This window comes from Phocoena sinus, chromosome 15 (genome assembly GCF_008692025.1).
Source record: "Phocoena sinus isolate mPhoSin1 chromosome 15, mPhoSin1.pri, whole genome shotgun sequence".
Lineage (NCBI taxonomy): Eukaryota > Metazoa > Chordata > Mammalia > Artiodactyla > Phocoenidae > Phocoena > Phocoena sinus.
This window is the reverse complement of record NC_045777.1, coordinates 16,111,067-16,136,405: the sequence shown is the minus strand read 5'-3', so window position 1 is coordinate 16,136,405 and position 25,339 is coordinate 16,111,067. Positions and strand designations below refer to the sequence as shown.

Here is a 25,339-nt window from a genome sequence, read left to right as displayed (position 1 = left end):
TACATATTCATGCTGTGGGTTGCTGGAGCGAACTCGTTCTGATGGTGAGAACAGATTGTTAAATTTTACGGACTTCTGCCAGCTGATTGTTAAAGCCAGTATTAAAAGTCACATTATATAAATGAACAATTAAATGCACAATAAATATTCAAAACCCATCATTCCCAAATTATTTTACTCTGTTTCACTATTACCTATGCCCCTGAGGTTGCTTACATCTATTGTATAGTATGTTACCGTGCAACTTTTCCCAACTGTGTGTTCATTGGTCTCACATTTGTAGCTTGAAACCAGCCCTGGTAGGAGTATTTACACTAAGGGAAATGGCAGGTGCTATAAATCAGGGCTTTATTTGGTTTGTCGACTATCTAGACTGGTATGCAGCTCCATTTGTCAAACATGGTTGAACTGAAACTATAGGTTGGCAATGGATACAAGAGTCCAGCAAACATCAATGAAAGCATTCTGGGAGAATCAGTTCGCTATATGGAATTTACAGTAAAGAGAATTTGTATATTTTATTATTTTTAAATTATGGCTACACATTCTTTATATTAAGAGAAAGTTGGGGAATCCCTGATGGCCCAGTGGTTAGGACTCCACGCTTCCACTGCAGGGGACACAGGTTCGATCCCTGCTCGGGGAAATAAGATCTGCGGTGTGGCCAAATAAATAGTAAATAAATAAAATTTGGGGACGTCTCTGGCAATCCAGTGGTTAAGACTCTGCGCTTCCAATGCAGGGGGCATGGGTTCTATCCCTGGTGGGGGAACTAGGATCCTGCATGCCGCACAATGCAGCCAAAAAAAAAAAGAAAGAAAAGAAAAAAAATAGAGAAATTTATAATACACTTATGTACATACATACTTATACATTTTCCCCTAGAGAGATAGTTGTTAAACATGTATCAACAAATCACTGGTTGTGATCCAGTACACATATAAATATGTATATAAATATATATATTGTATATATATATATAAATATATATATTCATTCATAAGTGAATATATATGCTAATAAATATATAGGTATAGCTATAAATATAGCTTCATGACAGTTCATGACAGAGTTTGCCTCTACTATGTGTGAGGCATTCTAATAATTTCTATTCAATTATAAATTCAATTTTTTAAACATGCTGGTCATGACCCATTGAATTGATTTTACAACTCACTAAGGGGTGGGGACCTGTAGTTTGAAAAACACTTCACTAGATTTGAAGGCATTGGAGAACCATGACCTGCCCTTCCCCACCAGAGGGTGCTAGAAGACTACAAATATCAAGGCTCTGTCCTGCCTGAGACTTCAGTGGTATCGCCTAATTTGTTGGGTTTCATTCCTTCATTTATTTATTCAACAAATACTTGTTCGAATTATATGGCCTCTCACTTCCAGCAAGTTAAAATCTAGTGAAGGTGATCATCATTAATTTATTCAGCCAACCAACACTTATTAATAATTTGCTATGCACCAAGCATTGGGCTAGATGTTAAGACCTCCGGTGTTTTGGATAGATGAGTTTCCTTAATAACCGTAGATTTATTGCTGTTTATAAACACCATTTTGGGGATTTTCCTGGTGGCCTAGTGGTTAGGATTCCAGGCTTTCACTCCCATGGCCTGGCTTCAACCCCTGGTTGGGGAACTGACATCCCACAAGCCGTGCGGCCAGAAAGAAGAGAAAACACACACACACACACACACACACACACACACACACCATTTTTCAGGCTTGAGGCAAGATGAGGCCAGGCCATCTTGTCAAACCAGAAAGCAAGGAAACCATAAGCTATCAAACACTGCTAAGGTCATTTCAGGAGGACACAGAAGCCAATCAGAAAGGCTCACAGGCCAAAGATGGGACAGTTTGAGCCTCAATAAGAGTATTAACTGCAATGGATGGAAATACACACATATGTTTAAATCCAGACGTTCATAATGTACTTAAACTAATGGCTACCTTTGGAGAAATCAACTCATCATTTTGACAACTAGTAAATAAAGGGAAAGAATCAAGCATTTTTCCTGCCACTCCTATGGGAATTGAACCACGAATAACCAAGGAGCAGATGAATTTCTTGTTAAGAAATATCTCCAGGAGTAAATGAAGAGGGAACAACAGAATTAGACATGGAAGTTTAAAATGTTAGTTTGAAATATGGGTGAGTCAGATTCATCCAAAAGCAGAGTCAGTTTGCAGCTCTCCATAAAAAGAAAAGTTTGATACTGTGAAGCACTTGTCAACTAGATCTCTACAGATCCATCTCATGAGGTTAAAAATTTTTAATCAGATTATCATAACTGTGACCTTTGCTCAGAATTTTATATTTTAGGTTTCTTAGGGTCAGGTTTTATAAGCACATGGCTTCATGTTTATTACACAAATGGAGAACTAGAAGCAAAAATATGTCTGCTACAAAAAAGTAGCATTTTCTTGTTGAATGCTAAGTATATTTTCATAAGCAAATTCCACATGGATGTTACTTTTTTTTTTTTTTTTTTTTTTGCGGTACGCGGGCCTCTCACCGCTGCGGCCCCTCCCATTGCAGAGCACAGGCTCCAGACGCGCAGGCTCAACGGCCACGGCTCACGGGCCCAGCCGCTCCGCGGCACGTGGGATCCTCCCGGACCGGGGCACGAACCCGCGTCCCCTGCATCGGCAGGCAGACCCTCAACCACTGCGCCACCAGGGAAGCCCTGTATGTTACTTTTGTTGCAACAGTTTGGAGATGATAGAATTTATCTTGAAGTCTGAGTCTCTCTTGGACAAATAAACACTCTGCTTTTTGAATTTTTTGAAAATCACTTGTCTTTTATTTTTATGGCAGTTTCAGTTCTTTGAAAAATGTAAACTCACTAAATTTGTGAATGGTTGCCTGGAAATCATCTGAGGCTACAGTTGGGCTTCGGCCAGGTTGAACATGAATATATGAATATATGTAAACTAAAGATTAAATAAAAGGAAATGTAAGCTTTGACTGCCTTCTTGTAAATAATTTTTCTTCTTTATAACCATATTACATTATAATACCACTGATCCATAAGATTAAATTCTGCTGGGGTACAATCCCACTACTGGGCATATACCCTGAGAAAACCATAATTCAAAAAGAGTCATGTACCACAATGTTCATTGCAGCTCTATTTACAATAACCAGGACATGGAAGCAACCTAAGTGTCCATCGACAGACGAATGGATAAAGAAGATGTGGCACATATATACAATGGAATATTACTCAGCCATAAAAAGAAACGAAATTGAATTATTTGTAGCGAGGTGGATGGACCTAGAGACTGTCATACAGAGTGAAGTGAGTCAGAAAGAGAAAAAGAAATACCGTATGTTAACACATATATATGGAATCTAAAAAAAAAAAGAAAAAAAATGGTTCTGAAGAACCTAGGGGCAGGACAGGAATAAAGATGCAGACATAGAGAATGGACTTGAGGACACAGGGAGGGGGAAGGGTAAGCTGGGACGAAGTGAGAGAGTGGCATGGACATATATACACTTCCAAATGTAAATAGATAGCTAGTGGGAAGCAGCCGCATGGCACAGGGAGATCAGCTCGGTGCTTTGTGTCCACCTAGAGGGGTGGGATAGGGAGGGTGAGAGGGAGACGCAAGAGGGAGGAGATATGGGGATGTTTGTATATGTATAGCTGATTCACTTTGTTATACAGCAGAACTTAACACACCATTGTAAAGCAATTATACTCCAATAAAGATGTTTAAAAAAAAATTCTACTAGGGTAGAATACCAAAAAAAATGTGAGTGTTTCCACTGGAAAAGAGATCTTTATTTTGACAGTGATCTTGGTCTGTTTTGAGGGTCAATTGGCCTGTATCACTTGATTAAATGCAAAAAGCAGAAGGCCTTTATGGATTAGGAGTATCATCAAAGATTCTTTTAAAAACATATGTACTGGGCTTCCCTGGTGGCGCAGTGGTTGAGAGTCCGCCTGCCGATGCAGGGGACACGGGTTCGTGCCCCCGGTCTGGGAAGATCCCACATGCCGCGGAGCGGCTGGGCCCGTGAGCCATGGCCGCTGAGCCTGCGCGTCCGGAGCCTGTCCTCCGCAACGGGAGAGGCCACAACAGTGAGAGGCCCGCGTAACGCATAAAAAAAAAAAAAAAAAAAAAAAAAAAAAAAAAAAAAAACATATGTACTTATTTGTTTATTTTCTGTCTCCCTTACTTGAATATCAGCTCTAGAGGATAGGGAACATTGCCTGTTTTGTTCGCTAAGGAATCCCAAGCGTTAGAACCATATCTGGTGCCTACTAGACATTCAAAAAATATTTATTTTGTTAAATAAATTAAAGAATAGGGCTTCCCTGGTGGCGCAATGGTTGAGAGTCTGCGTGCCGATGCAGGGGACACGGGTTCGTGCCCCGGTCCGGGAAGATCCTACATGTCGCGGAGCGGCTGGGCCCGTGAGCCATGGCCGCTGAGCCTGCACGTCCAGACCCTGTGCTCCGCAACAGAAGAGGCCACAACAGTGAGAGACCCCGCATTCCGCCAAAAAAAAAAAAAAAAAAAAAAAAAAGAATAATTATTAATATGCTGATGAAAGAAAATGATTTTAAAATTTAAATTGCTTCCTTATAAACAGAAGAGAAAGAGCAGAAAATAATAATTATGGAATTAAAAAAATTTTTTTTTACTAGTAAGGGGTTCCCAAGATTTTAAATCGCTGTGAAAGGGGTTTCTGGTCCATAAGGCCTTGCAAGATGCCGCGGTAGAATGATAACGGGTTAAGGAGAAGATGTATGGGGCCATGAGAAGAGGACCCCGTAGGATCAGGAAGGGTCAGAGAAGAGTTCGTGGAAAGAGATGATTTCTGTCTAAGCTGAGATTGGAAGGACTGGCTAGAGGGTGGCCAGAGGAACAGTGGGAAGCAGTCATTCCAGGAAAGGCAACCAGCAGGTGCTTTTTTGTTGGCTGGTGTGCATGAAATAATTCATTCCCGCTTTGGCGGGAAGGGCCGTCGCAGCCCAATAATCCTCCCAGCAGGCAGCCCTCTTTGGCCACATTTCCTAGCCAGAGAGCAGAAGTATTCATCTCCAGCACAAATTCCTTCTCTCTGAGCTCCCCTCTGCCATGCCTCCCCCATTCTGAACCTCTGGCCACCTCTCTTGCCGGCCGGAGGGGATGGCTAGCCACTCCCTAGGGTGAGGCAACAGAGCAAAGCCAGCAGCTGCCAGAGGCCAGGCTGCCCGCCTGCCAAACTGGGAGGGGGTTATATCCACTGGCTGTGCCCCCAGCACACACAAGCCCAGGCTGCCCATCCTCTGGGCCCATTTGGGTACAGGGTCAGAAGGGCTGGTGCAGCAGGGCAGGGATTTGGCTTTGCTCATCTTCAGGCCACAGGGAGAGTGGCAGGAGGGGCCAGGGACCCCGAGTACCTTCCTGCTTTCTCCTCTGGCCACTGAGTGCTACAAACCCCAGACCCTCCTCTCTGAAGCAGTCACAGGGCTGAGGCTTGGAAGGAGGGGGCTGGCTTTTTTTTTTTTTTTTCCCCGAACGAGCATTGGTAAAGTTAGAAGAAGAAAAAAGCAAGGAAATGAATACCCCAGTGTCAGTACAGCAGTTACCTGTAGGACAGAGGGTAACTCTAACCCTAACAGTTGATAGGGTTTAGAGGGCATGGGATCAGAGGGTTTTGCAGGTGTTAGGCAGTGTTCTTTATCTGGGATAGTCACAGAGATGTTTGCTTTAAAAATATTCGTTAGGGGCTTCCCTGGTGGCGCCGTGGTTGAGAGTCCGCCTGCTGATGCAGGGGACACGGGTTTGTGCCCCGGTTCAGGGAGGAGCTCACATGCCGCGGAGTGGCTGGGCCGTGAGCCATGGCCGCTGAGCCTGCGCGTCCGGAGCCTGTGCTCCACAACGGGAGAGGCCACAGCGGTGAGAGGCCCGCGTACCGCAAAAAAAAAAAAAATTCATTAAACTATAATTTGTATTTTATAAATCTTGTACATTTGTTATATTTCACAATTTAAGAAATGGTATTTTTTTTAAAAAAGGAACACCAAACTGTGAATAAAATGTCTAGGTTCTGGGAAGAGCAAGTTGTTTTTGTTTTTGCAGTCTTTCTCACCAAAGCATAACACAGAATCCAGATGCACCTACATAATAATTTAATGCCCCTATTCTTAAACCAGAGTTAAACATGAATTTTCTTTTTCTAGTTTAAACATTTAGCTAGTTGTTTTGTTTGTTTTTGTTTTTTTATGGAAGTAGCATTGATTTATAACATACTGAGCCTTCACCAGGTGCCAGGCACTGTGCTAAGTGCTTTACTGTACTTGACTCTCTTGCTTCTCACAACAACCACACAGGTAGGTACTGTGATCACTCCAGTCTACAGATGGAAACGCTGAGGCACAGAGAGGCTAAGAAACTTAGCCAAGGTCACACAGCTAGCAATCCAGCAGAGCTTGGATTCAAACTAGGGTCGGTGTACCCCAGGGGCAAAAACCTTAATCACTGGCCCATACTGCCCTCCCAGGTCTGACCTCACCTGCCTGCTGAATAACAGCCACCTAGTCACAACGCTCTGCAAAGTTTACAGTTGACAGGGTGTAGAGGTCATGTAGTATGTTGGTGAAGAATACAGTCAGGACAGATATGGGTTCAACTCTAAACTCAGAGTTTATTGCCTGTATAACTAGTCATTTCTCTCTCCCCTGAAAAATGAGAATGGTACCCGGCCAGCTTTGTTGCCCAGACAAGTAAGGGAAACATTATTTGCCGGGTATCAGGCACACAGTAGGCACACAATAGATGATCACCTCTAGAATAAAGATGCTAATCTTTGGCGGCTCATAGCTTACGAAATAGACAAGGCCTAGTGTCACCATCCCCACTGAACAGATGGGACGTCTGGCTCAGTTCTCATGCCTCCGAGCAGTGAGGATTTCCAGAGGGTCCACGGGTCCCTAGCCGCCCCCCGCCCTGTCGAATTCTTCGGGTTGGGCCTCTGGATGTGGCCGCCAGCCCTCACTTGGCGCCCGGGGCAGGAATGCGGGGCCTGAACGGTGGCGAAGATGGGGCGCTGACGCTGAGGCTTTTCCGCTCCAGCTGCGCAGACCGGCGACACAGCAAATTCCGTGGCCACACCTGGCCTTGCTGCTGTCCGGGCTGGACGGAGAGGTGGATTTCCCAGTCCTCGGGCCGCCGGCCCCGGAGGGTACGGCCTTGACCCCGGGCGGCCTTGGGCCCGGATGGCTGGGCCAGGTCACAGGAGCACCGGGCGCCCCCTCGGGGTTAAGCGCACCGGGTCAGCCCCACCCTCCAGGTACTCCCCTTCACCTGGCCTTTTTGGAAGGGGGCTAGTCCTCTCTGACACCCAGGAGGATGAGGGGCTCCCTGGGTCAGAATGCTTACTGGGGGGCAGAGGACGGAGAGGGACCCCTCAGGAACATCCCTCTGGTTTTGGGGTTCTGGGGGTCCATGGGAAATCAGCTCCTAGGAGGTCACCCTGGGGTGAGGCGCTTTCATCTCCCTGAAGGGCTCAGCCATGGTCTACTTTCCTTGCTCCCTCCCATCTGCCATCCCCTACCCCCAGTAGGGCAACAGGACTGGGCACAGGGCAAAGCAAAGGAGAATCTGAGGTCCTCACCAGCTCTGTAGCTGGTGTGGCATTCAAGGCCTCCAGGCTGCAAAAATGGTTTCTGCGCACCTCTGCTCCCATCTCTGGACCACCTCTTACACTTCTGTCCCTTCTAGTCTTCCCTAACCTGTCATTTCTCAGTTCTGCAAATGAATCAAATGCCCTCCAGCCTCAGAGCCTTTGCCCATGCTGTCCCCTCTCCGTGTACTGCCGTCCCTCTCGACTCTCCCCTATGTCCCAGCTTCACCCTCCCTCCATTGTTCTGTTTTCTGCTTAATCATCACATATTACTAATACTGTGACTAATGGAGTATCTTGAAAATTCTTGGGCCATGGCTCTCCCACATGAAGGTTAGAATCAGCTTGCCAATTTCCTCTAAAAACTTGGCTGGAATTTTCTTTGGGATTGTATCAAATCTAAGATTAATCTGGTGAGAATTGACAACACATGCAAGTTTACTAATAATGACATGATGTGAGTCATCGAGGTTACAGAGACCAGTCACACAGCTCCTTCCCTCAATAAGCTTGTCTGCTCATGGTCTTCTTTTTTATTTTATTTCATTTCGTGTGAGAAGATCTTATTGGGCTCATTTCACAGATCAGGAAACTGAGGCTCAGAGAAAGTACATGACATGCCCTAGGTCCTATGGTGAGGAAGTGGTGGGCCAAGATTCACGAATCTCCCCAAGTCAGTTTGGTTTATGGGTTTGGTTTATGTGTGCCTCTGTGTGTTTGCATGTAAGGTATGTTTCCACGCACCCAGAGTGGAAGAGCATCTATATTTATAGATGGAGGTGCTGTGGGTTGAGTGGGAGTGCAGTCATGTCTGCTCTATTGGGCTGTGACTTCTGTTTGTGTTGACGTTGGGGTCTTTGGCTATGTGTGTACAGTGTTGGGGGTTTTAGTGGGTGTACTGGGGAGAATATTTATGTGTATTGGGTAGAAAGTGTGTGTCAGGGAGACAAAAAATGGGATATTTCTGTTGGCGTGTGTGTTTTTTCTTATGTAAGACTTTAATTTGATACTTGTTGAAAGAACTCTTTTAAATTAAACCAAGACTTTTAAAACCATCTATAACTCTAAATTTTTATTAAGGTATAACTTAAAGTGCCCAAATCTTAAGTGTACAGCTAGATGAATTTTTATATACATGCACCCATGTAATCACCACTTGGATCAAAATATAAAAGATACAGCACCCTCAGTTAGAACTTCCTCATGCCCCTCCCTCAGTCAGCACCCCTCAAAGTAGCCACTGCTCTGACTTTCACCACTGTAAATTAGTTTTGCCTGCTCCTGAGTACCTTGTCAATGGAGTCACACAGTGTTTGCTTGGGGAGGTTAGTAGCTAACACTAAACAAACCTGCTTTGTGTGCTGACACTTCCCATATCTCACTGAATTTATCATAACAGCCACATAATGTAGCGCCTGTTTATTGTTCCCATTATACAGATGAGGAAACTGAGGCTCAGGGAGGGCTCACGACTTGCCTTGGGTCACCCAGAGCAGGGTCCAATGCCATAGCTCTGGTCCTTGCCCACTACTAGACCATCCTGCCTCCTTCTGGGTAACCTGCCAAAGAGGTGACATGGCTTATTGGATGCAGAGAGAGCAGGAGTCAGACCTGGGAGCTCAAAAGTGCTTCTGGGTGTGCTTTATTTATCTTCCGAGGAGTCGGTGTCTCTGAATCTGTTGTGAGATCTCTCCAACTCCCCATTGCTGGATCAGGAACCACTCACCACCCGCAGCCCAGCCACTGCAGTGCTGCAGAGACACACCAACCGCAGGGCTGGCTCCGAGAGTTATTTGCTGGGTGACTGTGAGGAAGTTGCCTCCTTTTTTGAACCTCACATCCTTAACTGTTGAAAGAAGGTTAAAATCCTCATGCAGGGTTATGGTGGTAACAGATGGAAGGTACGACGGTATAAATTACCACAGCTGTTATTTTTTTAAAAGCCTTCTTATTGCAAAATAAAGCATAAATACAGAAAGTCACATAAAACAAACGTGGGACCCAATAAGGCAAACCACTTGTAACCACCAGTTAGATCAAGAAATAGAAGCCCCTTAAATGTTCCACCCCAATCACAGCTTGACTTTTATAGTATTTCTGTGTCTCTTTTTAGTTTTATCACCCAAGTGTGCATCTCTAAACAGTCAAGTCCATAAAAAAATTTGCCCATATATAAAAAATGTATATCTTTTGAGTCTCTACTGATTTCCTCCTCCATTATGTTTTGGAAGGGTCTGGAGCATTTGACTGAAGAGTTTTTTTTTTTTTTTTTGGTTTTTTTAATACGTTTATTTATTTTGGGCTGCATTGGGTCTTCGTTGCTGCTCGCGGGCTTTCTCTAGTTGCGGTGAGCGGGGGCTACTCTTCGTTGCGGTGCGCGGGCTTCTCATTGCGGTGGCTTCTCTTGTTGCGAAGCACGGGCTCTAGGCACGCAGGCTTCAGTAGTTGTGGCATGCGGGTTCAGTAGTTGTGGCTTGCGGGCTCTAGAACACAGGCTCAGTAGTTGTGGAACACAGGCTTAGTTGCGCCGCGGCATGTGGGATCTTCCTGGACCAGGGCTCGAACCCGTGTCCCCTGCATTGGCAGGCGGATTCTTAACCACTGCACCACCAGAGAAGTCCTGAAGAGCTTTGAAGAGTCTGGATCACCACTATTATTTTTCACATGTGTACTCCTCCCTCCAGCTCCTTCACTCCCTTGTTTGTATTTGGAGTGACATAGATCTGGGTTGCAGTTCTGAGTCTGCCAGTTGCTGTTTGACCTTGGACAAGTCACTCACCCACTCTGAACCTCTTTCTCAACTGGCAAATGAAGGGGTGACCCTGAAGATCTCTACGGGCCTTCCAACTTTCTCAGCCTCCTTGCTCAAGCACCAGGCTCCTGCCCCACAGTTTCTTCTTTTTTTTTAATCTCTCTTTTTAAATTATATTTGATGTACAATATTATATAAGTTACAGGTGTACAATATAGTGATTCGCAATTTATAAAGGTTATACTCCATTTATAGTTATTATAAAATATTGGCTATATTCCCTGTGCTGTTCTGATAAGAACAGCACAGGTTGTTCTTAAAAGCAACTTTACTGGGTGAAAAGAATACTGGGATAAGAATCAGAGACCTGGCATTGGAATCCAGTTTCCACTGGAACTAGCTGTGGGAACTTGGGTGAGGTACTTAACCTCTCTGAGTTTCCACTTCCTCATCTGTTGAATGGAGATCCTGATACCTAATCCATAAAACTGGAGCAAAACTTATATGAGATCATACCCTTACAATATTTAGTGCCTGGCACATAGTATGTGCTAAATAAATGTTAACTGCTATTGTTATTGTCATTATTTTTAGCTATTATTATAACTAACATTTATTGACTGCTTACTCAGGCTTTGTGTTAAGTGTATTAATTCACTGAATCCTCAAAACAATGCCACGAGGCAGCCCTATTTTATAGATGAGAAAACAAGGCACAGAAAGGTTAAGTAACTTGCTCACGGTCACACAGCTAGTAAGCCATGAACCTAGGCTGTCTGGATCCAAAGCCAGCAGTGTTAGTCACTGAGATATACTGCCTCAAATATTACTGCTATCTAGAAGAATTTCCTCTTCACTTGCCCAAGACCAGAGAGAATTCCAGTAGAGGTAAGGATGAAGCAATAGCTGAATCCAGTGTGAGATTCTCCAGGGGTGAGAAAAGTTCTTACCCCGAAATGAGATCCCAGCCCAGGGCATTAATCTGGGCCATCCCAGATTATTTCCCGCCTCCACCCCTAACATTTTTATCCACAGGCAGCCTGCCGAAGTGAACCTGGGAACAGGCTTAGTCAAAGAGGACAGCAGGGAAGGTCCTACCTGGTGGAGCGGCCAGGGGTGTCGCTGTGTGTTTGCCACCAGTGCGATTTTCTGGGTTTCCCTGGATGTGTGAACGCATGGGGTAAGAGATGGTGATTTTGTATATGTGGTTGGACTGTGAGGCTGTGCCTTCCTCAGCTGTCTGTCTGTCTGTCTCTGTGGAGAGGCAATGGGACCAGCTTGGCCCACCCCACTTCTGCCACCCACTGCGGCCAACAACTCACCTCTGTGTGCCTGTTTCCTCAAGTATAGAAAAATGGTTATGATGACAATGATAGTACCGACCTGATGGTGTTGTTCTGAAGATTGAATGGCCTCATTCCAGGTAAAGTGCCTGAAACGGTTCAGAGCACCGAGATAAGAACAAATACAGCTTATATATGTTAATAAGATTAAATGTGTAAAGGGTGGGTTTCTGTATATTTATGCAAGGGCACCTGAGGGCATCTATCAGAAAGGATCTGAGGGGCTAGGAAGCAGCTGTCTCTGTGATTCGTGGGAGGAGGGTATGCGTGTGTGAGTGTGTACATGTGTGTGTGGTGTGTGCACGGTGGATGCGTGTGCATGCTGTAAGTGGGCGAGAGTGTTCACTGCCAGAACCCTATTTACCAGACAAACTCCAGGCCCTAGGACAAATCACTGAGGCTCTGTGTCCCCATCTGTCCACGGGCGGGATTGCGGCCTCACAGGCAGCTGTGAGGACCAAGTGAGTCATGGATGTAATGCTCTGGACCATTGCAAGTGCCGGGGACATGGGAGAGGTCCGTACGAAGTGTTCTGAGAAAGCGGGGCATCATCGGGACGCTCCTGGGTCGTTAGTGCCAAAGCCGTTTGTTTCTGCCTCCTCTGGGCTGCAGAGCTCCCTCTGGTAGGTCGTGGATCCCAGCCCACCACAGGCAGAAAAGCCCTCAGTCCAGTTACTTCAATGGCCCAGAGAAGGATAGGGACTTGCCCCAGGACGCCCAGCATACTGGAGGCAGAGAAGGGCTAGATTGGAGCCGGTGCCTCTTTGTCCTTCTGGCGTGATGAGAAAGCTGTGTAGAGGTCAGGGTCAGCAGTTCCCAGCCCCCACTGCCTCTGTCTGCCCCACTTTCCCAGCATCCAGCAGTCAGCCTGGGCCGGGGGAAGCTGCTCCAGCGTGAAGGTGTGTGCTTTGGCAGCAGGCACTGTCTGGGCCACCAAGGCTGAGGTCGGGCAGCTGCCTGAGGCAGGAGTTCCATGTGTCTGGGGAGGACCCCACAGCAGTAGCCCAGTCCCAGCCCCCAGCCCTGCATCGCCACCTGGGCCAGGGCTCTGCTTGGCACCCGGAGACTGGGGTCTGCCTGGGAATTCTCCAAGGTCTCTGAAGAGGAGGCTGAAGGATTACAATGCTTCAACTTTGGGTTTTTTTTATGTAACATCTTTCTTGTAAATCTGTCCATTCCCATCGCAAAAGCGTCACTTGTTATTTGTGGAGAATACAAGTAATCAGAGAAGAGAAAATGAAACTCTCAACACCGAAGTACAGCAATTCAGAGACCAAAGGGGCTCTGTCAACACACACACACACACACACACACACACACACACACACACACACACCCCTGCATGTTCATGCATGTATCTATGCACACATGCATGTGACATAGAAACCATCATAAGCATGCCCTTGCACGTGTGTGCTTGCACACTTATAACATACAAGCACATGCATACTCGTGTGAGTACACACAGGTACAGGCATCTGCATGGTCATGTATGTATCTGTACGCCTACATGTGACACACGAGCCCTCATGTTTATGTGTATGTCCACGTGTGCTTGCACACCTATAACAAACACACTCTCATAAGTACACATGTACACACAAGCACGTGCGTGTGCGCACACACTTAAAGAGCAACACTCAGTGCTCCACCAATGTGAGTTCATCTAATCCCGGCACCAGTGCTATAAGGTAGGTACCATTACTTCTCCCAGTTTACAGATAGGGTACAAATGGTTAAGTAATCTGCCCAAGGACACCCAGTTAGTGAGCATAAAAAGAAATTTTAAAAAGCATTTTTTAAAAAAGAACAACAAAAAAAAAAACCCCAAAAACAAAATAATGGAGATTCGAACCCAGATCCATGGGCTTAATTAATTAGGCTGCGTGGTGCTGTTTGAGTGGCATCGCGGGGAATATTCCCATAGGGTTTTTTTCCCTATGCATCTAAATTTGGTTTGGTTAGAGAAATGCCGTCCTTTTTACATACTAGCAGGACCCTGGGGTCAGACTTGGATTTGAATCCTGGCTCCACTGCAGACGGGCTGGCTTGACTTTGGGCTGCTCCTTCACCTCTTTGGGGACCAGTTCTTCATCTGTAAAATGGAGAGCGATCGTATCTGCTTCTGAGGGTTGGCTGAGCACGTGTGTCAAGCTCAGCCAGGCTCATTAGATGAGGCCATACGAAAACTGCCAACTCTGGGGCTGGAGGGCTTTGTGGGGAAAACAGTCAGAAAATACTCTCTGGGTGCAAGATGGCCGTAATATGTTGGGGTCTGGAAGGCAGAGAGTAGCCTCTGGATCTGGGGTCTCCGGAGGGGAGGTGGTATTTTGTCCTGGAATCCCTGCCATGACTGCATCCCGGTCCTGACCAGCGGTTCAGCCCCAGCCCTGCGCATTCCAGGTGGAACAGCAGAGGAGAGAGGGCGGGAGAGAAAAGCCCACAGACCGGCAGGCGGAGCCTCCTGGCCAAGTCTGGCCCGGCTGGAAGGGGAGGGGGCTGTGGAGCTGGAACGTCAGATGCCATCACCTCCTGGGGGACCTTTAAAGTCGCTGTGCTGCCAGGCGGGCCAGGGTGTCTGCAGCGGTTCTCTGCCTCCTCAGCCGCCTCCTGCCACCCGCCTGGGCTGCCCATCCTGGGTACGCGCCCCTGGAGAGCCTGGTGCCTCATCTCCAGATGCCTCTCTCTGGCTCTCTTCTCTTTTCTCTCCATTTTTTTCTGTTCTGTTTTTCCCCTTTCTCTCGTTTTACCTCTCTTTCTGTCTCTCCCATGTTTTTTCTCTTTTTGCCCCCGTCATTGTCTCTCATTCTCTCTTGTATCTACCTTTTTCTTTCTTCCATGCCTTTTCTCTGTATCTCTTTTTGTCAATCACCTTTTCTTCTCCCTCATTTTCTTTTCTGTTTCTCATTTTACTTTCTTTCTGCTCCTTTCTGTCTTGCTCTCAATCCCGAAATTGCAGCAACCCAGGGACAAGAGCGCCCTGCACTGTACCTTGGGAAAGGTGGGCGCTGCCCCTCTGAGGGCACCAACGGAGCCCACTTCCAGTAAGATTGGTGAAGAGGGTGTCCATGCTGGGGAGGACTGGGGTCTGCCTCCTGGGCTGGTGGAACAAAACCCTGGCTTTGAAGTGGCAGCGTCATCTCACCCCAGGGCCTGGTCCAGATTTAGCCACTATCTGGGCATTTCTTCCCATTGCCCCATCCACTTAGTCCACTGGGGTGGGAAGAATGGGGTGTTGCGCCCCTGGACGAGAGCCGAGTCAGGAGGTCTTTGCCAAGTTCCCAGTAGATAGCGTCCTCTGGGGTGGTAATGCTGGAGAGCACTCAGGGTTTTGTGCCCTCATGACCACCCCCTCCAGGCAGCCGGCTCTGACTGCACAAGGCCAGACGTGTGACCCTTCCAGCCAGCTATGCCCCTGCTGCCTGGCACCGTGGGCCTGGCAGGCCTGCTCTTCTGGGCAGGCCAGACAATGAACACCTTGATGCCCAATGCCACCCTGGCACTGGCCCAGACCGAGGGCACAGCTGTGCGACCCCTGACTGGCCTGGGAGTGCCCCGGTACCGGCGGAAGCGCCACATCTCTGCCCGGGACATGAGTGCCTTATTGGATTATCACAACCACATCCGGGCCAGTGTGCACCCACCTGCCGCCAACATGGAGTATATGGTGAGTTCCCATGCCCTCCCAGTGCCTCCCCCAGCAAACGCCAGTCCACTTAGTGTGCCCTGGAAAGACTGGACCATTCACGAGCCTGGCCTCACTAGCTAGTATCTGGGCATCTGGGCCCTGTGGAATGGGCAGGAATTCGTCTGCCCATTTTACAGATGAGAAAACTAAGGTGGTTATATAAGTCCTTTCTGCAGGCAGGAGCAGAGGACTGTGACTTATGGAGCATCTCCTGTGCGCCAGGCACTTATGTGTAACCCTCTTCCTTCAAGGTGGGAATTATCTCCATTTTCCAAATAAAGAAATCAAGATGCAGAGAATTAGTTTGCTGAAGGTCACCCAGGTGGGATTGCATCCCAGGTCTGCCAGCTGCTAAAGCTGTCTTAACTAACACAATACCTTTTCCAAGAATTCTGGCTTCCAGCCAGGGAGCCGCAGGGGGCGGGTGGCTGGAGTTTCCCTGCCATTGTCTCTTTGCCCCAGGGGTTTGATGGACACACCCAAACTGTCCTCAGCAAGCCTGTGGAGGTAGAATTTGGAGAGATGGGGTCTGGTACCTGGGGTGGGAGTGGGGGGGTGGGTCTCAGGCTGAGGAGAAACAGCAGCTGACCAGCAGAGGCAGCTGGGATGTCTTCCTTCAAAGAGGCAGGGTGGGGGGCTCTCACCCCAGCCCCCCACAAGCCAGACTCCGGAGGGGAGGAGGGAACCTTTCTCTTTATCGCAGCCCCTCCCCCAGGACCATTGTCCCAAACCAGCCTGGAGAGATAGGCTTCCAATCCAGCCGCAGATTTCTTTAGGCAAAGGGATTGTTGGCCTGCCCCCTCTAAGACAAATACCTACTCCCTCAACAGCCTGCAAATGTTTATACCTTTGCAGCGTGTCCACTCACTTACGTACCAGCTCCTGCTTGGAGCCAGGCACCACGCTAAGCCTCGTGGACGCTGCCGAGAACAGGGTGGACAAGGTCCCGTCTCTCACAGAGCTTCCATTTTAGTGGGGATGATAGAAAACAAAGATCAACCACGAAATTTACGTGTAATAGGACATCAGGTCGCAATTAGGTGTTGGGAGGGGCGGGGATAGGAGCCCAAATGGCAGGCAGCTAGCGGCGGGGGAGCCATTTATTTGCTCATTAACTGACTCATCCATTGATTGACACGGTGACTGGCATGTAGAAGGCCTTCTAGTTTTCAAACAATGACACATTTATTGAGCACCAGCCTGTGTGCGAGGCCCTCCCCACAACAGGTGTTTAATTATTGCATGCTTTGTAGGACAGAGAGAGCTAGACAGCTCACTAGGGGCCCGAGGAGTGTCAGTGAGTGTGGGTTTGATGTTTGCATGCCCCTACCTCAGTTCACCCCTTTGTGGCACGAAGGAAACATTCCTCTGCTTTCCCTAAAAATGGATGAGTCCAACATCTCTGGGCAGATGTCTGGACCCCTCTTTGGGGATCCCCATTGCTTCATTAGCTATCGTCAGCCCACAGGACCAGTATCTGGCTAAACATCCCTTGCTTAATGAGCCCTTTCCCTCCTCTGGCTCCAAGAAAGACCGGGTCCCGTTTCACATTCTCACACCCGCCAACTGTAATGATTGTTTAACACATCTCATTTCCTTGTTAGACTGTGAGTCCTTGTTCAATATTTGCTGAATGAACAGATGAACCGAATAAAAGAATAATATCTCAGAATCCCAGGAAGTCAGAGTGGAAGGGAACTAGTATATTTTTTTGAAGTGATGCGTTTTCAAGTTATAAAAGTTGGAGCATTCAGAGATTGGAAAATTAAGAAGCTGTTACGAAGGATGAGGACGGTATTCTCTATGTACTGATGTGGAATCATCATTAAGGTAACCCATCTGGTTAAGTGAAAAGAGCTAGGGGCCAAATAGAATGTCTGGAGTCTTGCCATTTGTCAAAAAAATTCATATATATATAATTATTGTATGTATGTAATATATAATTATTTCATGTATATACCATATAAGATATATAATTACATATATAAATATATACGTGCATATATAATATACTTACAGGTGTAGAATATTTCTGGAACAGGACACAAGAAACTCACAGTGACAGTTGCCTCCAGGGTCAGGGTGGCTGGAGGGACTAGTGTAGGATGGGGATGAAAGACTCTCCACTTTTCCTCCTTCAAACATCTTACATATTAAATTTGTTCATGTTTTCACTATTAAAAAAAGAACCTTTTGAATTAAAAAATTTTAATGTTTAAATAAACATATTGGGGACTTCCCTGCCAATGCAGGGACACGGGTTCGAGCCCTGGTCTGGGGACTAAGATCCCACATGCCGCGGAGCAACTAATCTCGTGGACCACAACTACTGAGCCCGAGCGCCACAACTACTGAAGTCCACGCGCCTAGAGCCCGTGCTCCGCAACAAGAGAAGCCACCGCAATGAGAAGCCCGTGCACTGCAAGGAAGAGTAGCTCCCACTCGATGCAACTATAGAAAGCTCGCACGCAGCAACAAAGACCCAATGCAGCCAAAAATAAATAAAATTAAATCTTTAAAAAAAAAAAAATAAACACATTGAAAAGAATATAATAAATAAAATTAAAAATCCATTCTCTTCCCACCACTCTGGGCTGAGTCACTTCTAGGGACTGCTGGGAACTCCTAGGCCAATACCCTGGGACCCCGCTCGGAGCAGAGAGCCCCAAGCTTGAAGTCCAGTGAAGGAAAAAGGGCATTGGACTAGGAGTCAGAGACCTAGTTGTGGATCTCGGCTCTGGTATGGACTTGCCGTTGACCTTGAAGTCGTAGGCCTTCTCTGAACCGCAGTGTTCTAACTTATCAAGTGGATTTGTTGCAGGGTTCCAAAGGAGATGGGGAGTCAACGTACCATGTATACGTGCATCTCTAGACACTGTTGAAATGATGGTGTTTGTTCCCCCGGGGAATTTCATGACCTTTCTTTTTCCCAGGTCTGGGACGAGCGGCTGGCCAGGTCCGCTGAAGCCTGGGCCACCCAGTGCATTTGGGCCCACGGGCCCTCACAGCTGTTGAGATACGTGGGCCAGAACCTCTCCATCCATTCTGGCCGGTGAGTGAACCTCTGCCCTTCCTTCACTCCATCACTCAACAAGGTCACTGAGCACGCTGATGGCAGAGTGACTTTTCTTCTATCTTCTCCGCCTCTGCAGGTACCACTCTGTGGTGGATCTCGTGAAGTCTTGGTCTGAGGAGAAGCGGCATTACTTGTTTCCGGCCCCTAAGGACTGTACCCCGCGCTGCCCCTGGCGCTGCAGTGGCCCTGTGTGCTCTCACTATACCCAGGTACACCTTTGTTGGGATGTAGGGCTGATGAGAGAACAAATCCTCTTAGAAGAAAGCGAATGTGGTGGGACAGCAATTAGAAATAAAACAGAGGCCCTTAACAGACTTCCTTTTTCATAACAAGCCTGTTCCTGGAAAGCTGTGAGTACATTGAATTGAGCTGAACTGGATCTTGTTTTGAGGGTCTTAGGTCGGCAGACCATATTGTTTGACCCCAAAATGGAGATGTGTGGTCTGACCAGTTCAAGACTGACTTTGATCTCAATAGGTCCAAACATTTTCTAGTATTTTTTTATTTTCTAAGGCTCCTGTGTCTTAAAAAAAGAAACGCCAAATAAGATTACAAAAGATTGTAGTATATTTTGAGTGCTAATATTGAAGTTGTTACCACTTATTATACATAAAAATACAATGCAGTATATTGTTGCAAGAAATAGGACCAGAAGTTTCCAACGGTAGGAAAAATGTCTGCTTTCAGGCCTGCCAAGCTCTCTGTGACTCATTTGCAGTAAATGTCAAAAACTGAAATTTGAGACCCCCTAGGAAATGTGAGGCCTAAACCAAATGTCCTTCCTGACATCCCTGAAATATTATTACCTCCATTTTACCAAAGGAGAAACCAGGCACAGAGTGGTTAAGTGACTTGGTCAAAGTCACACAGCTAGTGATATTGAGATTCTGATCCAAGGCTGTTTAACTCCAAAGTTTGTGTTTTAACTTCCAACATGACAATGATTTTCAAACATTGGTCACTAGGGGGAAAAAAAAAGAAAGAAAGAAATCTAATTGAAAGGTATAGAACATATTAGCATATATCATTCTGTATGATAAGATTAAATATTGGTTCGTAAAACTTTTGTTCAAATTGAGGAGGGGTAAGGGTGTGTGTATGTGTGTGTGTATGTGTGTGTGTGTGTTGGTACACTGGGTTACAATATATAACTGTATTCTTTACTGTTGGTTATAGTGGAACAAATTTTGAGAAACATTATAGTACAATATGCCTCTAGTCCCCTCACCGTGAGACACGTGTCTCCCCCAGGAAAACCTTATCTAATGCATCCACCCTGACAGAGCAAGCCCAAGAACGTTTCAGCCCCAAGTCCTTCTCACAGCCTCCTTTGTCTTTGTCCCTCCTCAGATGGTGTGGGCATCTTCCAATCGGCTGGGCTGTGCCATCCACACCTGTGGCAGCATCCATGTCTTGGGCAGCACCTGGCACCAGGCTGTGTACCTGGTCTGCAACTACGCCATTAAGTGAGTGCAGAGGGGGCTCTGGGGCAGGAGGGTGGACCCTGAGGTGGAGTGGGCAGGATTCTCAGAAATGGAACACATACAGGACACCCTGCTTTCCTCCGTTCTAAATAACCTGAACACCAGGTTTTAGAGTCAATCAAGAATCCTTTTTCTTTACCCAAGTTTCAGAATCGATTGGGAGATAGACGGTGGACCAAGGCAGGTGCATAAGCAGTGTCCCTGATGAAGCCAGCAGTGGAGAGTGTGGCTTAGGTCTGCCAGCCAAGTGGGCTTGCAAATATCTCACTGTTGAATTAGACCTTCGTATCCATTGACAGGCAACATTGGCCAACCATAGGCCTCTTCTAAGTGCAGTGCCAGCCCCTGTAAGCGTCCCACAAGAAATAGAGCAACCAAGAATACATGCTCCCTACAGGCAGGCAGGTCCCATAGGAAAGAAAGGAAGGATGCAATGAACATGCTCAACTGCTTTTTCCAGACTCTCCAGTCAGCTTGGTGGGAGAGAGGTCAAGAGTGGTCTTCATATGCTAGTCTCCTGGAAACACAGAGAAAGGGGGATGGGAGTTCCCATCCAATGTATAGTATACAAACTTGCAACAGATTCTCATACAAAACAGATTACAGACTCTCATACACAAATGGGAACAAATTCTAAGTAAACGTGATATCCAGAGTTTCAAGATCACATAGTCATAACTGCCTTTTGCTCTCGTGTAGCTCTTGATCATTTACAATACACTTTTCCCTTATTATCTCATTGAAGAGATGAAAGAGAGAAAGAAGGAAAAAGGGAAGGACACTGGGAAAATATTTACCCTTTTTACAGATTAAGACATTGAGGATCAGAGAGGTTAAGTAATTTACCAAAAGTCACAAAGCCAATAAGTAGCAGAGCTGTTTGAAACACAAGTCTTTTGATTTCATATTCTATCTACTGTACTATCCTGATGTTCTGGAAGTTATTGGTAGCCCAAACTCAGATTCTCAAGTCAAGATATTTGTTAGATGGAGACATCTATTGACAAAGTGTCATAATGCAGCCCAGCTTTATCAGATATGGAAAAATGCAACAAAGCAAATTCCAACACACAGAGCTTAAGGAACTGTTCCAATTTGTTTGCTGACATATTGAATTTTTGAAACATTGACTATTAACCATATAGTTGTTGAGATTTTTAGGCTCTGGAGTCAAGACTGTCAGAGTTCAGATTTGTGATTCAACTTCTCCATGCCTGTTTTTCATCTACAAAATGGGAGTAAAATGCTTTCTACTTATAGAATTGTTGAGAGAATTAAGTGAGCTGACCCAGGTAATGTCCCCAGGCTCATAATAATTTTGGAATACATGTTGGTTCTTACTCTTATTACTAGACCTGGGTTTGGTTCTCAGCTCTACCGTGTACACACTGAGGACTTTGGATAAGTCATTTCATCTCCTTGGATCTCAGTCTCCTCTTTTAAAATAGGGCTAATGCTACCTGGCTCACAGAGGATCTTGGTACATAGTTGCCCATAGTACATGTTAAATAAATAGTGGCCAGGATTATAACTAGGTTATAAACTCTTTGAGGGCAGGAAATAGACCTGATTCATTTTGGTATCCTTTTACTACAGTGATTTCAAACCTTTGTTCTTTTAAGCAGAACTCTTTTCTAAGTGGTTAAATTAAACAAAAAAAGAATGACTTTTATTCCATCACCCCTGGTGTCTCCACCACCCACGTTCCCTGCCCCCAAACTTCCAGGAACACCTTTTTTTTCTCCTGTTGGAAAAACTGGTAGCGTTTGATACATTTATTTATTATTGTTTAAAATTTTATTACATTTTATACTGATGTACATGCTATAAAATTCAGTGGGTATGAAAACAGGTAAACACAGAATGTTGTCTCCCTCCCCTGCCCACACTTCCCCTCTGTAAGTTTCTTGCATAACCTTCTGGAGATCTTTTATGTACTTACAAACATGCATATGTTTTCACTCCGGGAACACCTTTTGAAAATGGTGGACTCACAGCATCTGGCACAAGTCCTGATTCCCACTAGATGTTCTGGAAGTGTTTGTTGAATGAATGAATGAATGAACCCATATGAAACCAGAAATGCGTACTTTCCTAAGCACTTTGGCTGACTTTACTTACAGTCATTCAACAATCACTTTTGGAGGAAAAAGATTCCATTTCTGTCCACAAGGAGTGTTTTGTTTATTGTATGAGAAAATAAGGCACTGGGACTTGAAAGGTAGCTAACACTACAGGCCAGTGGTGAGATTATTAGGTAGCTCTTAGCAAGAACTGGGGGAGTGATTTTAGGCTTTGAGAAGACAAAGAGGGGGGGAAAAGAGAAGTCTGTGGGCTGGGATGGAGAAGCGAGTTGTGGAAAGATGAGGTGTGTAAGCTGGATCCACTTGCTGCTAGAGCAGTCTGGAAGGCCTGACTGAAAGCTGTAGACGTGATTCATAAGCAGGTCTGGAAGGCCTGACTGAAAGCTGTAGACGTGATTCATAAGCTAGGGGCCAGCAAACTACAGCCCACAGCCCAAATCTGGCCTCCTGCCTATTTTCATAAATAAAGTTTTATTGAAACACAGCTACGATATTTGTTTACGTACCGTCTAGGGCTGCTTTCATGCAATAAAGACATTTGGCCTCCAAAGCCTAAAATATTTACTCTCTGTTCCTTTACATTGCCAACCCCTGCACAGGCAATGGGGAGCCACTAAAAGTTCTTGAGCAGGAGAATGATTACGATGAAGGTTTGTTCTCTTTTTTTAAACAGCTTTACTGAGATATAATTTACATACCATATAACTTACCCATTTGAAGTGTACAACTCAGTGGGTTTTGGGTATATTACGTTATTCATTTTTTCAATCGTGGTAAAATATATGTAACACAAAATTTGCCATTTTAACCATTTTTAAGTATACAACTCAGTGGCATTAATCACTATTTCCAAAATGTTTTCATCACTCCAAAGAGAAAATTTGTAACCTTAAAGCAATGGCTCTCTACCCTCCTCCTCCCTAAAGGCTGTGGTTCATTGAGAGGACTAACTCCGGAGCAGGTAGGATGGATTTGGGATAAGGCCATTGAAGAAATAAATGTACAGCAGTGGCCACAAAGAGGCTTCATGGGCATGTCCCCCATGAGGGAATTATACTCAGTATCTAATTATTCTAGTTCTCATTTGCATACCACCTTATAAGTTACAAAGTGTTTTCACATAATTTTTATGGGCACCATTTCATTTATTTATTTTATTCAGAGGACAAAATCAAGGCTCAAGAAATGAGGTCGCTTATTCTGTCACCAACTGGCAGGTGGCAGAATCCAGGACCAGAACTCAGATCTGCCCATTGGGGAGGGGAGGGGGGTGTTTGTGCTGGGAGGTGAGGGTGGGGTGGAAGGAATAAGAAAATCAGCACGTCCTGGGGAGTCACTTATCTGCCAGGTGAGGTGCTAGAGGCATGCGCACATAGCTCCATTATTTGATCTGCTGCTGCATCCCTGTGTGGGAGGGAAGTCTTCTATTGGTTTTACAGATGAAGACACTGAGGCTTGCAGGTGTGACTTGGTCACAGGGCCAGACAGTGGCAGTGCTGAGATTTGGAAACCTCTGTGAAGGTGGCTCCATGTAACTGTCCCCCGACCCCGCCTCCCTGGGACCTCTTCTCTTCCAGGGGCAACTGGATCGGCGAGGCGCCATACAAGAAGGGGAGGCCATGTTCTGCCTGCCCTCCCAGCTACCAAGGCAGCTGCAACAGCAACATGTGCTTCTAGGGGCTCAAATCCAACAGGCTCCTGTGGTTCTGAATTTTCCCTGGTCTCTGGCAGGGCTCCAGCTGAGCCTGACCCTCCAAGAGTCCCTTCCCAAAGACCGGGTCAAGCGATTTTTTTTTTTTTCGACTTTTTTTTTAAAGGACATGAGTTGGGCTTACTTCACCAGTCTGAATTTTCCCTGCTGATTCCATTTCCTAAATGTCCAGCATGTGCCGGAAGAAAACAACTGCTTGCCTTCCTTCTTGCCTGTTACATCTTTTTTTTTCCTCCGGCCTCCGGGAAAGAGGCCTCCATCTTTAATTGACTCAGTTCTCCCAGAGCCAGGGCTGGAAGGAGAAGTGACAGCAGTTTTGTGACTCTCAGGCCTCAAATCCACAAGCCTTTGTCCATCCCATAAAAGGTATTTATTAAATAATCTTTATCCTGAAACCTACCTTCATTCATCCAATAATACCCAACCAGCTTCTGGGCAGCCTTTGAGGACCTGTGTGGTCTCCCTCTCTAAGATGGGACCATTTCAGCTCCAAGCTTTTAAAAAATAACTGAAATTAGCATATGGACACCCCATCCACAGTGTATGTTACTGGAGCCACCGCAGGGTCCAGGTACCCCTTTTTCGGATGGGCATACTGAGGCTTAGTGAAGGGGTGTGACTTACTGAGAGCTGCACGGCTTGTCCTTGTCCACGAAAGCCCCCAGGTTTAAGCTCAGGCTCTGACAATCCCCTCAGGCTGTTCCAGACACCTCTCTGAATGTCAGAACTGAGAGGCTAAAGCCAAAGCTGGCCTGAGGGAACACCCTCTTTCAGCATTTTTTTTCTTCCTGTCACTCTCTCTGCCTTGGTGTCTCTCTTTCACCTACTTGTCTCTCTTTCTCTCACCCTCCTTATTTCTCCCATGGAATCTCATTCTCATTCCCAGAAACCACTTCCCCTCTCCCCACCCCACCCCACCCAGTTATCAACACACAGAAGTCCTTTTGTCTTTAGAGATAGTAAAATCTCTCTCAGACCTTGCCCTCCAGCTGAGGCCCACTCCCTGCCTGGCTGGAGAGAGCTCCATTCAAAGACCTGGATGGAAAACAGGCCCCCTTCCCCCAGAGTCCCTACATTGTCAACGGAGTGGGCTTTCTTCCCTCTTGGTCATTCCCACCTGCGCTATGTCTTGTGCATATCAACACCACCTCCCTTCGCCCTCAATAAAGTCCTTTGAGATCCTGTGCAATGGCTTTTTCTGGTCCCTGTCTCAGCTCTCAGGAGGGTCAAAAGAGGAGAGAGGGAAATGGAGTAGGGGAGATGGAGTGAGGGGAAGCCAGCTCAAGAGGAAGGCCAGGGGAGGGGCTAACAGCCCCTCAGCCCCTCCTTTGCACCAGGTACGTCAGCTAGATCACACGTGCATGTGTCTGTATTATCACTCCATTTTTACAACTAAGAAAAATGAGGCTTAGCAGAAGTGCCCGGTAGTGAAATAAAAACAAGGACGCTGTTCTGAGTTCATTATTCTTAGATTATATCCCGCCTGCATTTTTTTGGGGGGGGGTATTAAAATGTCCTTTCATTTATTACACAATGGTGATAATAAATGTTAGATTTCCTAAAAA

General features: G+C 46.2%; 1 protein-coding gene across 2 annotated transcripts; it reads left to right on the top strand.

Annotated features, from left to right (window-relative positions):
• The first annotated feature begins 11,395 nt into the window (after positions 1-11,395).
• R3HDML (R3H domain containing like) lies at positions 11,396-25,052 on the top strand. 2 transcript variants are annotated; one of them, XM_032607201.1, is made up of 6 exons: positions 11,444-11,568; positions 15,094-15,398; positions 18,353-18,471; positions 18,572-18,704; positions 19,846-19,961; positions 23,641-25,052. In XM_032607201.1, exons 2-6 carry the CDS (start codon positions 15,141-15,143, stop codon positions 23,738-23,740), a joined length of 726 nt encoding a protein of 241 aa, XP_032463092.1. In that variant the 5' UTR covers positions 11,444-11,568; positions 15,094-15,140; the 3' UTR covers positions 23,741-25,052. The 2 variants fall into 2 exon arrangements, 1 of the variants encoding a protein (XP_032463092.1); XR_004345996.1 differs by lacking the exon at positions 15,094-15,398 and having other exon boundaries at positions 11,396-11,568.
• Positions 25,053-25,339: the final 287 nt, after the last annotated feature.

Coding starts and splice junctions, on each gene's coding strand:
- R3HDML (XM_032607201.1), top strand. CDS start 15,141: ATGCCCCTGCTGCCTGGCACCGTGGGCCTGGCAGGCCTGCTCTTCTGG. Junction 18,472..18,571: donor CTCTCCATCCATTCTGGCCG/GTGAGTGAACCT, acceptor CCGCCTCTGCAG/GTACCACTCTGTGGTGGATC. Junction 18,705..19,845: donor TGTGCTCTCACTATACCCAG/GTACACCTTTGT, acceptor GTCCCTCCTCAG/ATGGTGTGGGCATCTTCCAA.